The 16,897-nt window shown below is 43.4% G+C and overlaps 1 protein-coding gene across 3 annotated transcripts in view; it reads right to left on the bottom strand.

The window, feature by feature from the left end:
- PRKCE (protein kinase C epsilon) overlaps positions 1-16,897 on the bottom strand; it is a 502,434-nt gene that overhangs the window by 160,864 nt on the left and 324,673 nt on the right. For all 3 annotated transcript variants that reach the window (XM_058684224.1, XM_058684226.1, XM_058684225.1), the window contains exon 7: positions 2,324-2,466. In XM_058684224.1, the coding sequence (XP_058540207.1) occupies positions 2,324-2,466 (143 nt within the window). The remainder of the gene's footprint in view (positions 1-2,323; positions 2,467-16,897) is intronic.

Raw genomic sequence — 16,897 nt, forward strand, 5'->3', positions numbered from 1 at the left:
TATGGATACTGTGTGGGGCACTCTCCTCGGGTAGACTATAGGCTCTTTGAAGGTAAGACTCTATCTAGCATTTGTATTGCCTCTGGCGCCTTGTACCAAATGATACCTTTAGTCGAAGCTCAATAAATATTTTTAGGTGCATTGATACCGGTTGGCAAATTTTAAGAGGACACCCTCCAGTGAAGTCTATTTCCCAGCACAGGTGTCAGTGCACCCATGTGGAGTTCCCACCAAAGTCAGAGGTTTGGACTAAGCAGTCACACATACTCTATTTTACTCTTGCTCCAGAGCCGTGTGCACACATCCTTGCTGGGTGAAGGACTACTCGCAAAGGGCAATGTGAAGACAGACAACACTCCAGCAAGCCTGACGCTCCTGCAAAAAGCCCGCTTAGCTTCTGAGCAAGAGACTTCTCTCCCTTACTCACACGCTAAGGGACCAAGGGATCCAAGCCACGACTTGGATCATGTGGCTTTTTTCCAGCTTTTGCATCAGAAGCAACCCAGCAATAAAAATATCAGAATCCTTTAGTCTTTAACTCCGTCTTCTCTTGAATTCCTCCATGTTGGCTTCATATCACCAGGTGCCCCCAAACCTCAGACAGACGATGGCTGGTTATTGGCATTATGGCCTGTGTAAATTGGGGGTGGGGGGCAGGGAGGGCAGGTGTGTATTGAGTTTTCTTTTAAAATGCTTCATGATGGGGCGCCTGGGTGGCGCAGTCGGTTGGGCGTCCGACTTCAGCCAGGTCACGATCTCGCGGTCCGTGAGTTCGAGCCCCGCGTCAGGCTCTGGGCTGATGGCTCGGAGCCTGGAGCCTGTTTCCGATTCTGTATCTCCCTCTCTCTCTGCCCCTCCCCCGTTCATGCTCTGTCTCTCTGTCCCAAAAATAAATAAAAAAAAAACGTTGAAAACAAAAAATTAAAAAAATAAATAAATAAATAAAATGCTTCATGATGATTAATGAAGGTTCTGTCTCCATTTCCTTCTAGCAAGGAGAAAAGCCATATCTCCTGAAGAGGGCTCTCTCTAGAGCTCATAAATGTGTATGTCCAACTCTGTCATCACAAGGTGTTTACTTAACCCACTCCTTCGGTGGGGGTCTAGCATTCCTGGGTGCAGACATTCTGCTTGCAATTGCAATGCCTTGGGTCAATAACTAAAGTCCTACTTCCACTGGTGGGATTTACAGAGCTAAGAGTCACCAGAAGCACAAAATCCCATAGCTAACCAACCAGGGAGAAGAGAGTTCTTCTCCTCCAACCTTGGCTTATTGGGAAGGTAAAGAAGGAGGAGTTTAAGAAGATTAAAACGATCCAAACCTCCCCATTCAAGGGAAAGGGCTCTTCTGAGATGCACCCGGGAAAAGGGGGGGTGGGGCAGCCTCTAAAAGAAGGGAAACACAGAGCCCTTCAGAAGGAATTTTAGGGCAGGACTTAGGGAGAACATTGGGAGTCCAAACTGTAGAGCACCTGGTGTGCGAATTACTTTTCTAGAAAGTGCTTGAGAATGCCTGGTACTGGGCGATGAGGATCACTGCCTGCTTCTCACCTCCACCAGAACTTCTTGCCCAGTTAAATGTGGTTCTGATTTTCTCATAACTTACTTTTTCAAAAACTCTTACATTTTCTAGGCTGGGAGCCAAGGCTAAGAAGGGCCTTCAAACAAAATGCTATGGATGCCTTTAGCTCTGTTTACATCTGTGGCCCTGACTTACCAAAATAACATTTTAGCAAATGGATCTCTTCCCACTGACATTCCAAAGGTCACCCGGGTAGAGACGGGGGCTTAGGTCTCCCAAGAAAGACCCAGATGTTTCATGTCATGGGGCATTAACAATGTCCCTTGGGCAGCAGAGTGCGGGCACTAGCACAGACCTTCTTGGCTTGTTCCCTAGAAAAGAATGTGGCTCCAGCTCTTCGTCCACTTATCCTCATTACAGCAATACCAGGGGGCAAAGTTCAAAACAGTGACATTGCTTTCATGCCAGTTCTGGAGGCAGATAAGCCTACTGCCTTGTCTAGAACGGTGCTTTTTCTAGAGAGAATTCCAAAGTCCTCATCTCAAAGGTTATGTTTCCCCAAGGAATGTAACACTTGAGACTTGCTTTGTTTTCCCCCCACTTCTGGAACTGAAGGAGACTTTAATGTCACCTGCCTAATTTCTTTTTTTTTTTTTCCTTCCCTTTAAGCACATGCTATTTTGTGTGCAGTGTCTCAAACCCAGTGATCTTAGAACCTCACTCCATGGGGCTCTCAGGAAGCCAGCACAGAGAAAGTGGGCCCACAGAGAGCTCCAGAAACACCACCAAATGGCCAGTTACCTTTTTCCTCCTCTGGCCACTGTTGGTGATTTTGTCTGGAGTGACGCCTAGGTCTGCCAGGACTTTGGCAATTCCTCTGGCGTCCACTCCACAGTTGGGAGCTACGTTGGTCTCACAGCGTCGGTGAACGTTCATCTTGCAGACTGTAAGGAGACACGGAGAGGAGACTTCCAACATTCATGACTGAAAACATTACCTTATTTTTTTCCTGATTGTAAATGTAATACATGTTCATTTGACAGAATTTGGAAAATGCAGAAGGACAAAAAGAGAAAAATAAAATCACACAGAACTAACAGCATCCATCCAAACACCATACAGTGGTCACCACTGTTTGTGGATAAATATCACATTACATTTCCTTTCAGGGAGCAGAACACTGACTATGAAAGAACAAAACTGGTTTATTTAGAGAAAGTTCATTTGGATCCTGAGCACAGATGGGTTGCATATATACAGTGCATTATACTACTTTGCTAAAATGTGCGAATATTACCCAGAGAGAAGTGCCCATAGTAGAGCCTGAGACACTCATCTGAACATGAGGACACTGAGTAAGGAGACGCCCAAGGCTCCTTTCAAATCTAAAATCCAATTTCAAAGGAACAAGAGCCGTGCCTGAAAGTCTTGTTTTGCCCATATCACTTAGTTGTCCTTGGTATAGAGCATCGCAAGTGAAAACATCAACCAGCTGGTTTCCAGCTTAGTATTCTGGTTTCCAGCTTAGCATGTACAGCACTTGGAGGACATCACTGGGTCCTAACAAGCACAAAGCTTGCACGAACCGAAAAACTCATTCTTCTCAGATTTACCAGAGAAGGAAGGTCACAGGGCAAATGCTACCGCCAAAATGAATGAGACAGATGGGGAGCTACAGTGAACCACAACTCACCAGGCAGAAACTCCCCAGCAGCAACCTCTGTGGGGGCCAGGGCAGGGGAACAAGAAGCGAAACTGACAAAGTGTTGGAGTCTCCGGGCAGACAAGGCTGAGTCCAATCTCTGGGCAGACCCAGTCAGTCATAGGGACCCCCCACATCTTTGTCAGTTTTGCTTCTAGGAGTTTGACCAGGTTCTCAGAGTAAACCCTAGAGAAAAATTCCCTTATGCTTCTGGCTGCAGGTGGGGGTGGGCGGTGCAGAACAGGGGGGAAACCATTTTGAAATAAACCAGAATACTTTGTTCTTAACAAGGCCTGCTTTTAGGAGAAACTATTTTACAAGAGCCTCAACCATTGTAGTTTTATCAGATGCTACCTGACCCTGGCTCGGGGTGGGGGGGGGGGACGGATACCCTAAGTCTAGCCTGCTGTAGCTTTCCATGTGGAAGAAGAAAGATACCCAACTCCAGCCCACTCCAGCCATACTGTCCTACCTAAGGTGGGAGGGAAAAGAAGAAAACAAAAAACCCTGAGTAATAGTCACAAAGCTCATAGTTCAGAGGAACAGGCTCAGGCAAAGACTGAGATCTAATTACAGGACTATAGAATGCTTCCCCTCCCCCACACCCTCGCCACCACCTTATTAAAGGCCTATTTACTGCAGTTCCTTTCACCTAGTACATCATGTCCAGCTATCAAGAAAAAGTTAAAAGGCATTCTAAAACGGCAAAACACACAGTTTGAAGAGACAGACAAAGCAGTCAGAACCAGACCCAGACATGGCAGGAATGCTGGAATTATCAGACTGGGAATTGAAAACAGCTATGATTAATTTGCTAAGGGCTCTGATCAATAAAGTAGACAGCATGTGAGAACAAATAGGCAATATAAGCAGAGAGATGGAAATTCTAAGAATCAAAAGGGAATTCTAGAGATCACAAACACTTAACAGAAATGAAGAATGCAATGAGCCTGGGTGGCTCAGGTCATGATCTCAAGATTTGTGAGTTCGAGCCCCACTTGGAGCTCTGTGCTGACAGCTCAGAGCCTGGAGCCTGCTTTGGATTCTGTGTTTCCCTCTCTGCCCCTCCCCCACTCATGCTCTGTCTGTCTCTCTCTCTTGCTCTCAAAAATAAACATTAAACATTTTTTTTTAAATGAAGAATACCATTGCTGGGACCATTGGTAGAATGGACACAGGTGAGGAAATAATCTCTGAGTTTGAGAATATGTCAATAGAAACTTCCAAAACAGAGAAGCAAAGAGGAAAAAAAAAAGACTAAGGAAAAGAGAGACTATCTAAGAACTGTGGGACTATAAAAGGTATAATGTGTATGATGGAAACACCAGATGAAGAAGACAGAGATAAACAGAAGAAATATTTGAAGCAAAAATGACTGAGAATGTCCTCAAATTAATGTCAGACACCAAACCACAGATCTGGGAAGCTCAGAGAATACCAAGCAGGATATATGAAAGAAAAAAAAAAAACAAAAAAACTATACCTAGGCATGTCATACACAAACTTCAGAAAATCAAAGATAAAGAAAAACTATTCTTGAAAGAAGCCAGAAGGAAATAACACCTGACCTACAGAGCAGCAAAGATAAGAACTACATCTGACTCATCCCCAGAAACCATGCAAGCAAGAGAACACAGTGAAATATTTAAAGTACTGAGAAAAAAAAAAAACAAAAAACCACCAACATAGAATTCCGTATCCGTGAAGTTATTCTTCAAAAGTGAAGGAGAAAGAAAGACTTCTTTCAGACAAATAAAAACTGAGGGAATTCATTGTCAGCAGACTGGTCTTGCAAGGAATGTTAAAAGAAGTTCTTCAGGAAGAAGGAAAACAACATCGGTCAGAAACTCAGATCTGTGTAAAGAAAGACCATCGGAGAAGGAACAAGTGATGGTAAAATAAAAACCTGTATTTCCCTCAGTCTTCATTGATCTAAGAAATAACATTTCCTCAAAATAATGGCAACAATATAACCAATTACATATGCCGATGTACATCGTATGTATATAAATATGTGTGCTTACACGTAAGGGAAATGAACCATAGCAATGATACATGGAGTGGGAGAAATTATGATTATTTTGTTATTATAATGTACATGCATTACATCTGGAGCATTAAGAGTATTATTCGAAAGTAGATTTGGATTAGTTGTAAATGTATATTGCAAACTCTAGGCAACCACAAAGATAATTAAAAAAGGAAAAATAATTGATATGTTAACAACAAAGAGAGAAAATGGAATCATATGAAATATTCAATTAATTACAGAAAGCAGGAAAAAAAGAGAATAAAAATAGGAAGAACAAGGGCATCAAATGGAAAACAGCAGCAAAAATGGTAGCTATTAATCCAATTATGTCAATAATCACTTTAAATGTCAATGGTCTAAATATACTTGACCCTTGAACAACACAGGAGTTAGGGGTATTGACACCCCTGCATAGTAAAAAATCCAAGTATAACTTTTGACTCCCTCAAAACTTAACATCTAATAGCCTACTGTTGACTAGAAGCCTTGTGGAAACATAAACAGTCAATTAACTCATATTTTATATTATATACTATATTCTTTCAACAAAGCTTGAGGAAAAAAATGCTAGTAAGAAAATAATAAGGAAAATACATTTACAGTACTGTAAAAATTCCACATATAAGTGGACCCACACAGTTTAAACCTGTGCTGTTCAATGGTCAACTGTATGCCAATTGAGATTTTTAGAGTGGATCAAAAAACAGGACCCAATTATATTTAATCTACAAGAAATATACTTTTTTGTTCTTTTTGAGGTTAATTTTTTTAAATTTTATATATTATTTTTTAATTTACATCCAAGTGAGTTAGCATATGTTGGAACAATGATTTCAGGAGTAGATTCCTTAATGCCCCTTACCAATTTAGCCCATCCCCCCTCCCACAACCCCTCCAGTAACCCTGTTTTCTATATTTAAGTCTCTTATGTTTTTGTCCCCCTCCCTGTTTTTTTTTTGTTTTTTTTTGTTTTTTTTAACGTTTATTTATTTTTGAGACAGAGAGAGACAGAGCATGAACGGGAGAGGGGCAGAGAGAGAGGGAGACACAGAATCGGAAGCAGGCTCCAGGCTCTGAGCCATCAGCCCAGAGCCCGACGCAGGGCTCGAACTCACTGACCGTGAGATCGTGACCTGAGCTGAAGTCTGACGCTTAACCGACTGAGCCACCCAGGCGCCCTTCCCCCTCCCTGTTTTTATATTATTTTTGCCTCCCTTCCCTTGTGTTCATCTGTTTTGTATCTTAAATTCCTCATATGAGTGAAACCATATGATATTTGTCTTTCTCTGACTAATTTCATTTAGGATAATACCCTCTAGTTCGATCCACGTAGTTGCAAATGGCAAGATTTCATTCTTTTTGATTGCCGAGTAATACTCCAGTGTGTGTGTGTGTGTGTGTGTGTGTGTGTGTGTGTGTGTACCACATCTTCTTTATCTATTCATCTGTCGATGGACATTTAGGCTCTTTCCATATTTTGGCTATTGTTGATAGTGCTGCTATAAACATTGGGGTGCATGTGCCCCTTCGAAACAGCAAACCTGTATCATTTGGATAAATACCTAGTAGTGCAGTTACTGGGTCGTAGGGTAGTTCTATTTTTAATTTTTTGAGGAACCTCCATACTGTTTTCCAGAGCGGCTGCACCAGTTTGCATTCCCACCAGCAGTGCAAAAGGGATCCTTTTTCTCCGCATCCTCGCCAACATCTGTTGTTGCCTGAGTTGTTAATGTTAGTCACTCTGACAGGTGTGAGGTGGTATCTCATTGTGGTTTTGAGGTAAATAATCCACAAGAAATATACTTTAAATGTAAGACATACTTAGGTTAAAATTAAAGGCATGGAGAAAGATATACTGTGCTAACAGTGACAAAAAGAAGGCAGAAGTGGCTATATTAATTTCAGACAGAGCAGACTTCAGAGCAAGGTAAGCTGACAGGGATAGCAAAAGGCATTACATAATGATAAAGGGATCAATTCTCAAAGAAGACATTAAATCTTTAATGTGCATGCACCTAGAAGCAGAGTATCGAAATATGTGAGGCAAAAACAGAACCACAAGGAGAAATAGATGAATCCACTGTTACAGTTGGAGACGTCAATACTCTGCTATCAGAAATGGATAGATCGAGAAGGCAGAAAATCAGTAAGGACATGGTTAAAGTCAACAGCACCACCAACCGACTGAATATAATTGACTACTATATCTAGCAATTACTCCATCCAACAACAGCAGAATACACCTACTTTCGAGCTCACATGGAACATTTACCAAGACAGACCACATTCTGAGCCATAAAACACACCCTAACGGATTTAAAAGAACAACAACAACAACAAAATCATACAATGCCTGCTTTCAGACTATAGTGGAATTAAATTAGAAATCAATAACAGAAATATGTTTGGAAAATCCTCAAATGCTTGGAAATTAAATAACACACTGCTAAATAACACATAGGTCAAGAGGAAATCTCAAGAGGAATCTAAAAATATTTTGAACGGACTGAAAATGAAAACCCAACTTCTCATAATTGGCAGGATACAGCAAAACCATTCCTAGAAGACACAAACTCTACCAAACCTCACAAAAGAAACAGACAATGTAAAAGGTCAAGTTCTATTAAAGCAATCAAGTCAGTAATTAATAATTTTCCAAAACAGCATCAGGCCCAGATAGGTTGACTGGTGAATGTTACCAAACCTTTAAGTTAGAAATTATACCAATTCTCTATAGTATCTTCAAGAAGATGAAAGCAGAAGGAATATTACAAGAAAAGACAACTACAGCCCAACATCTCTCATGAACACAGATGTAAAACTCCTCACTAAAATACCAGCAAATGGAATCCAGCAGTGCATAAGAAATATAAACCATAAACAAGTAGGACTTATTTCAGGTACACAAGACTAGTTCAACATTTGAAAATCAGTTAATGTAATCCTTCACATCAATAGGCTAAAGAAGGAAAATCACACAATCCTATTGATGCAGAAAAAGCATTTGGCAAAATCCAACACCATCACAATCAAATCTCTTAGAAACCAAGAAATACAGAAGAATTTCCTGAACTTGATTAAAAACATCCACAAAAAAACCCTACAGCTAATATCATACTTATGGATGAGAAACTAGAAGTTTTCTAACGTTAAGTACAAGGCAAGGATGTCCCTTCTCATCCCCACTATCCCTTTTCAGTATTGTATCAGAAGTACTAGATAATACAATAAGACAAGAAAAAGAGATAAAAGGTATACAGATTGAAAAGGAGGAAATAAAACTGCCTTTATTCACAGATGACATTGTCTATGTAGAAAATCCCAAAGAGCTGAAAAAAATCTTCTGGAATTAATAAACAAGGATGTAGGATACAAGGCTAATATACAAAAGCCAATCATCTTCTTATATACCACCAATGATCAAGTGGAATCTGAAATTAAAAACATGATACTGACATCAGCACCTACAAAATACTTAGGTATAAATCTAACAAAATATGTCCAAAGTCTATATGAGTAAAACTACAAAACTCTGATGAAAGAAACAAAAAAAGAACTAAATAAAGGGAGAGACATTCCATGTTCATGGGTAGGAAATCTTAGTGTTGTTAGCATGTCAATTTTTCTTAAGGCATTTTCAATCAAAATCCCACATTTTGTGGATATTGACAAAGGGAGTCTAAAGTTTATATGGAGAGGCAAAGACCCAGAATAGCCAATGCAATATTGAGAAGAGCAAAGTTGGAGGACTGAGACTACCTGAGCTCAAGACTTACTCTAAAAGGTATATTAAGACAGTGTGTATTGGTGAAAGAGTAGACAAACCAATCAATGGAACAGAAACAGAGAGTGCAGAAAGAGATCCCCATAATTATACAACTATCGATCCTTGATAGAGGAGCAAAGGTACAATGGAGCAAAAGATAGGTTTTTTTCAACAAACAGTGCTGGAACCCCAAGGCATACTCACACACAAATGAATCTAGACACAGACCTCACACCCTTCACATAAATTAATGGAGCACAGACCCAAAGATAAAACTCAAAACTATGAGACTCCTAGAAGGTAGAAGAAAACCTAGGTGACCTCAGGTACAGTGATGACTTTTTAAATACAACCCCAAAGGCATGATCAATGAAAGAAAAAATTGATAAGCTGGACTTCATTAAAATTAAAGACTTCTGCTCTGCAAAGGACATTGTCAAGAGAATGAGAAGACAAGCCACAGACTGGGAGAAAATATTTGCAAAAGACAATCTGATAAAGGCTTATTATCCAAAATAAGCAAAGAGTTCTTAAAACTCAATGATAAGAAAATGAATGACCCAATTTAAAAATGGGCAAAAGACCTGAGCAGAAACCTCACCAAAGATATACAGATGGCATCCGTTGAAGATGCTCGATATCATATGTCATTAAGGAATTGCAAATTAAAACGACAATGAAAATACCACTACCATGCCTATAAAAATGGCCAAAATCCAAAACAATGACACCAAATGCTGGTGAGGATATGTATGAAGCAACAGGAATTCTCATTCGTTGCTAATGGGAGTGCAAAATGGTACAGCCACTTTGGAAGACAGTTTGGTAGTTTCTTTCAAAACTAAATATACTCGACCATACAATCTAGCTATCACATTCCTGGTATTTACCTAAATGAGCTGAAAACTTATGCCCACGTGAAAACCTGCACAAGGATGTTCACAGCAGTTTTATTCATAATTACCAAAAGTTGGAAACGGCCAGGTTGTCCATCAGCAGGTGAAGAGATAAATAAACTGTGGCATGCCCAGACAATGGAATTTTATTCAGCACTAAAAAGAAATGATCTATTAAACTATGAAAAGACATGGATGAGCCTTATATGCATATTGCTAAGTGAAGGAGGCCAATCTGAAAAGGCTCTGTGTTGCAAGATTCCAACCACATGACACCCTGGAAAAAAAAAAAAAACAACTATGGAGACAGTAAAAGGGTCAGTAGTTGCCAGTGGTTGGGGGGAAGCAGGGATAAACAGGCAGAGAGCACAGAGGATTTTTAGGGCAAGGAAATTACTCGGTATGAGACCATATTGGTGAATACAGGGCATTATACCTGTCCAAAATCATGGAATGGACAATACCAAGAGCGAGGCCTAATGTAAACCGAGTGATAACAATGGGTCAGTCTAAGTCCGCTGATTGTAACAAATGTACCGCGCTGGTGGGGGATGCTGATAGTGGGGGATACCGATTGTGTGTGAGGGTATGGCGCATATGGGAAATCTCTGTACCTTCTCAATTTTGCTGTAAACCTAAAACTTCTCTAAAAACTAAAGTCTATTAAAAAAAACCAAAACACAGACAAATCTTTCTGAATGAAACCAAGCAGGGTGGCCGGGCCTCCTCCTGGCCCTGCATAGCCTGATCACTGGCCTGGAGGAGGGACTGCACAAATCACACCCCCGACCCCAACTCAGGCTTGGAGGGTTCAACTGAGCTATGGAGCTCAAGATGTCCACAGAACCAAAGATGAGGGTGCAAGGTAGGGGTGCTGGTGGGAGGGGCCTTTCTCAGACAATATAAACATATAAGGAAGCTCCCCTGCAGCCTAGCCAAGGTGCTGATTGCATTCACTGAATGACTGCTAGTGAGGTCCGGAAATCCTCAGGCCCATCATGTACTCCCAGCCCTCTGTTCTAAATTCCCTATCCCACTCCCTGTAGCAGATGCTACCCTCTGACACTCAGCTCACCTTACTACTCCTGCCCACCAGCCCTGTGAATGCTTTCTCCTGCCTTTTCTTGAGGTGACAGAAAGGACAAGAACAAAGCAACCAAATTAAAAGGATTTCTTAGCAAGGGCAACTGATCTACATAACTTAGCCTCTGGCGCCCTCTGCTGTTAAAATGCTGACCCCGTCGTAACGAAACCACAATCAGAGTGAGTTGGCAGATAGAACAGAAAGTCTTCAGGGACTTCATTTTTTACTTTTAAAAATTTTGTTTTCTTCCTCAAAGATTTTGCTTTTTATTTTTAAAGACTCTGTTACTTCCCCGGGAGAGCCATGTAGTTTTCTTAATACGTAAGAAAAAACAAATCCCAATGATGTGTCAGTTCAAACGGATGGCACGAGACAGTGATGTTGAAAGTGCTTTGAAAAGTCTGGAAACATGACAGCACAGCTGGCTGAGGAAGGGGAACTTGAGATAATTCAGGCATCCCATGGGTCCCCTGGAGGCCGGGGGGTGATACCCAGAGGCTACAGACCAATAAAAGTATGTGGCCCTGCTGGCTGGATCCAAAAGAAACCTGAGGTTCACTCACATTAATGGGGACCAAACAAACCACCCACACTGTCCTTCCTCACCTCCACACCCCACCACTACTGGTGAACACCAAGGTCAAGGGCCATCAGCCCTGGGCTGCCAGTCTCAGCCCTTTAAGGTTTCCCCGTCCAGACTGCCTTGAATGTCCATTTTCAGTGGTTTCACCTGCACAATTCATGCCGGGAAGAAACAGAGCGGGCCTGCTGGGGCTCTTCTAAAAGGACAATCATTATTCTGCTACTTCCCAGTTACTCAAAATTGTTGAGCTCCTACTGCGTCCTGGGCAGTGCCGCCACGCACTCACCTACGTTTTCTATCATCCATTCTACCGTCCTTTGGAGAGATTTTCTTTCCATGTTTGCAGCCTTTTCTTAGCGAAGATTAAGGGTGGTACCGAGGTGGGTCAGGCTGTTGGGAATGTTTCCAAAGCAAGCAGCCAGCCTTCTGAGAACAATGACGGAGCCACGCCTGAAGAGAGAGGCAGGCCCATGTGTCCTGCAGAATCCTCTTTATGTTAGTGTGATCTGGCCCTTGAGCACGAGGCAGGGCGCTGGTTTGATTCCATAGCAGGTTAGAGAGGGTCGTGCCATGCTCGGCGGCAGAAGATAAACAGTTGTCAATAGGAAACGGTGTAACTATGTAATGCAGGTTGGCAGGGGGCAGGAATGACAGACAGAAGGTGATAGGCAGAAGATGATAAAGGAGGGTAGAGGGGAAGCTGCCTGGCGGGTCACACCGGGCACCGAATGTCACTGGATAGAGATTTGGGAGCCCTGATCACACTGGAACCACCAGTCAAAGCTTCCCAGGGACTGACTGACCAACTATCTGCTGCCCAGCACTCTTCAGATGATAATGCTGATGGAACACTCCACCGAACGTGCCAGCATGGCCCCCAACATCGCCAGGTGCCACTGCAAAGGAATCCAAATCAACCAGACTCCCGTGGCATTCTGGTGCTGAGCACAAAACTGCTTCTTCCTTCCGTGCCCTCCACTTAGAACTGGTTGCTTACCCTTCCCTCTTGCCCTCCTTCCTGTTCAGGTCCTTCTCCTCACGGTATAGCTCAAGCCCCATCTACCCTCAAAAGCCTGTCTTGACCGCCTGAGTCCCGAGGGCCTCTCTTGCCCATGACTTGCTCACACTTATTTCTGACTCACTGCTTGATTTACTATTATTTAACTTGTTAATGTTCACCACCCAAGTAAGGTGGAAATTGCTAGAAAGCTAAAGTAATGCTCTGTCTCCATGTTCTCCATGATGCCTTGCACAAGGCAGGGTGCCACGCTCTTAAATGAATTCTAACTCTCGGGAGAGTAGCAGAACGTTGGCAGCATAAGGGCAACTCAAAGACCAGACCCCAGTACGTGACAGTGACTGAGATCCTAAACTCCCTACACAAGCATTTTCCACTCATGCAAAACCCAACGTCAAGGCAAAAGAAGGGAAAGCAGTTATTTAAAGACAAACAAACAACAAACGAAAGTCCCCTGATGTAATTACCTCCTCATGCAATTCAACCACACAAAGACCAGGACTTAAAGCTATTGCAGGACTTCTAGGGGCCTTTGTCCCATAACTATTTATACATATGTGTGAAGATACACATACAAGGATGTTTGCAGAAGCTTGAAATAGCGAGGCCACAGAAACAAGTAAGTGTCCCTCAAGAGGGCAACGTTGAAATGACGGATGGAATGGTCATAATGTGGATTATTAAGCAGCCATTAAAAAGAATGAGGTAACTTATATATACACTGACTTGGAAATACTCTAAGATGTACTGGCAAAAAAGCAAATTACATAACAAGGCATAGACAATTTAAATATTTATTAAGTGCCAAGGTATCAGACACTGTTGTAGATGCTGGGGAAATAGAAAAACAGATGGAAAAAACCTTTTGCCTTTATGGACCCTTGGAGAGAAATAAACAATATATATAATTAGAATATTAGAATAATTAGAATATTAGAAGGTGATAAGTGCCATAAAGAAAAAGCAAGCAAAGGAAGGGGATGGAAGGTAAGAGGTGAGAGCTTCAGTTTTTAAAAGGGCAGTCAGAGTAGCCCTCACAGAGGAGGTGATCACACGTGTGTGTAGGAGAGCATGGGCGTATGGGGTGGGGGGGTGTGGGCAGCTTCTAAGATGGTTCCTAATGGTCCTCCTGGTACCTATGCCCTCATGTCATTCCTTCCCCATTGAGTGTGTGCTGAATGTAGGAATCTGTTCTCATGAACACAGAATGTCAAAAGTGATGGGATGTCATTTTTGAGATGAGGTTACAAAAGGCTGTGACTTCTGTTTTGGGCATCCTTGTTCACATTCTTGCTTGTTTGGTCTGAAGGAAGCCGGCTTCCGTAGTGTGAGCTGCCCTAAGGAGACACCCACGTGGCAAAGAACTGATGTCTCCAGCCAACATCCAGCAAGGACCTGGGGTTCCAACAGCCACATGAGCGAGCTTGGAAGGGATCTTCTTCCAGTCAAGCCTTCCTATGAGACCAGAGCCCCAGCTTGCCTACAAGCTCATGAGAGACTCTAAGCAAGAAGCACTTAGCCAAGCTGCAACTGGAAAGAGACTCTGAGATAATACTGGTTGTTTTAAGCCTCTAGGTTCCAGAATAACTTGCTATGCAGCAACAGATACCTAACACAGAGTGAGCGAGCGAATTTAGGTATCCATGCAGCAAACATACACAAAAACATCCCTGGAAGGACCCATAGCAGTTAAGTCTTGGGATGGAAGTAGAAAGAGACCATAAAAGGTCTTTAATATCTTTTATAGAAGTTTTAAGTCTTGTTGGAATCTTTTAGAGTGAGAATGACTTACATATTACTTGTTCTTGTTTGTTTGTTTCCTTCTAAAAATACAAACAAAATTTGAAGTTATGACAAGGAGCCGAGTTGCTAGAAAAATAATAAAGGATCGACATTTTCAGAAATGATGAGAATAAAATCACTGTTGTGTGTGTTTAGTGTTTTACAAATGGCCAAAACACTTAAAAAGAAAAGGAAAGGAAAGAGAAGAGAAGAGAAAAGAAAACAAAAGAAAAGAAAAGAAAGGAGGAAGGAGGGAAGGGAGGGAAGATTCTTCCTTTCTCTGGTCTTTCTGGCTCCCCACAGCCACTCCCCAAAGTACGCCATGAAGGTGGCCCAGTTCACCATTTTCATTGCAGTTCCCAGAAGGCAGGAAGGCAGCTGAGATTAGAAGCAAGCCCAGGGTCACCAAGCCAGAGTGACTCCTGCAACTGCTCAGCCAGGAGATAATAGAACCAGGACCGAAACAGCCTCCAAGACTCGAACCCTGTGATCTCGATGGGCCACAACTCCCCTAGGTCATTTGTCCCCAAATTGACCCATTCTTCATCACTTCTTGGAGAGTAAGTGATACTCTGGCTCCTTAGCCCATGAAAGCAGCCTCAGAGCAGGACGGTTATTAAGATGGGATCTCAGAGAAAGGCAGGGAGCCCGGAGGATTCTTTGGGAATCTCCCAGCCAGACTTTCCCCCAGGGTACCGTCACCCCTGCCTGGGGACAGAGCTGCAATCAGAGTGGATATGCAGGCACAGGGGGCCCACCTCACATGGGGATGACAAAACGCCAGTGCTTCTGCAGGTCCCTGCAGGGCACACTGTGAGCAGTGTAGACGGATCTGGCTTTCTACTGCCTTGCTCCTCAGTGCCCGATGACTTCAGGGCAGCTGTGCTGGAAGAAGTGAGTGTGGGGGGATCGTGGGCAGAACAGAAATGGAAGGCAGGCTACGAGGAAGGTGAGAATGTGTATCTTCTTTAGAGACGAAAAGAAAAATCATAAGGTATTAGGTGTCTTTCCCTCCAGGGGGACTGACTCCAAGTGTCAATGGAAAAATAAAGCACAGGTGCAAAAGGGGGTGGAGAGGTTCATGGTGCAGGTGAGGTCACATTGGGGAAGCCGAGCAGTTAAAATAAAGTGAAGAATTGGGGCACCTGGGTGGTTCAGTCAGTTGAGTGTCCAACTTCAGCTCAGGTCACGATCTCACAGTCTTTGAGTTTGAGCCCCACGTTGGGCTCTGCGCTGACAGCCCAGAGCCTGGAGCCTGCCTCAGATTCTGGAGCCTGCCCTGTGCCTGCATGTCCACTCTGATTGCAGCTCTGTCCCCAGGCAGGGGTGACGGTACCCTGGGGGAAAGTCTGGCTGGGAGATTCCCAAAGAATCCTCCAGGCTCCCCCTCTCTCTCTGCCCCTCCCCCACTCATGCTCTGTCTCTCTCTGTCTCGCAAAAATTGATAAACATTTAAAAATAAAGTGAAGAACAACAAGGATTCACATGCCTCAGGGGCTCAGTGATGCTGGCCTCTGAATGTCTGAAGCCAGTTTCTGGTCTAACAGTGGTTGGGGTGCTCAGGCAGACCCATGAATGAATCCGGAGAGAGACGCAGACTCTACGGGCACTTGAGTCCTAAGAAAAAAGGGATGAAATGTTTTGTCTGCGTACTTAGTGCTGGTGTTTTTCTACCCTTTACTGAGGAGCTCGGTTACCCAACAAGTGTTGGTGAGTGTCCTCCTTAGGGTCCAGTGCCTCCGGGCCGTGGGCGGGGAGGGGGCAGCCCAGAGGACAGAGGTGGGTCCCTGTGGGTCCCTGCCTGTATCCTCCTTGTGCACTCCAGGTCTCCATCCCCCACCAGTAAAACAGGGTGGTTATGTTCCCTCTACCTGGCCGACAGAGGGACGGTCTTTAGGGGAATACACACACAACCCATGAACCCACAGGGCTCAGGCAGTTTTAGGCTGAAGGGAGATTAACCAAGACAGACCCGTGGGTCCTTCCTTGTAGACCCAAGCTCTCAAGAAAATGGTTTCACTGAAAATATGTGACCCTATTCACAGGAGGGGGACAACAAAGCTGAAGGCATGGGCCAGGGGACCAGGGCCCCAGCCTAGGGGACCAAGCCAGCATGATCCAGAGAAGGTGGGAACCTGATGGAGGCTTCCAGAGCAGGAGAGGGCATGGAGCAGAGATCGGAGGCAGGTGGGGTAAGCTCTGGCCCCACAGGAACGTGCTCTAGGCCCCTGAGCAGGTCTCTAATTCCTGGTTTCTTTTTTTTTTTTTTTTTTTTTTTTTTAGCAATCATAGCAACAGAACCAGACTCAGACCCAGGCAAGAGGGGCCCCTGCTCTGAATCCTGCTGGCCTCCTCAGACCATCACCCTCTCTACAGGGTAAGGGGTCCGCAGGAGCAAAAACACATGAGGTTGAGAAAGGATCAAAAGGGAGAAGTAAACACAGGAGATCTGGAGCAAGGAATGCATTCTGTAGATACCATGGGGGTGGATTCAGGTCACTGTACATTTGTC

The sequence above is a fragment of the Neofelis nebulosa genome, chromosome 9 (assembly GCF_028018385.1).
Source record: "Neofelis nebulosa isolate mNeoNeb1 chromosome 9, mNeoNeb1.pri, whole genome shotgun sequence".
NCBI lineage: Eukaryota > Metazoa > Chordata > Mammalia > Carnivora > Felidae > Neofelis > Neofelis nebulosa.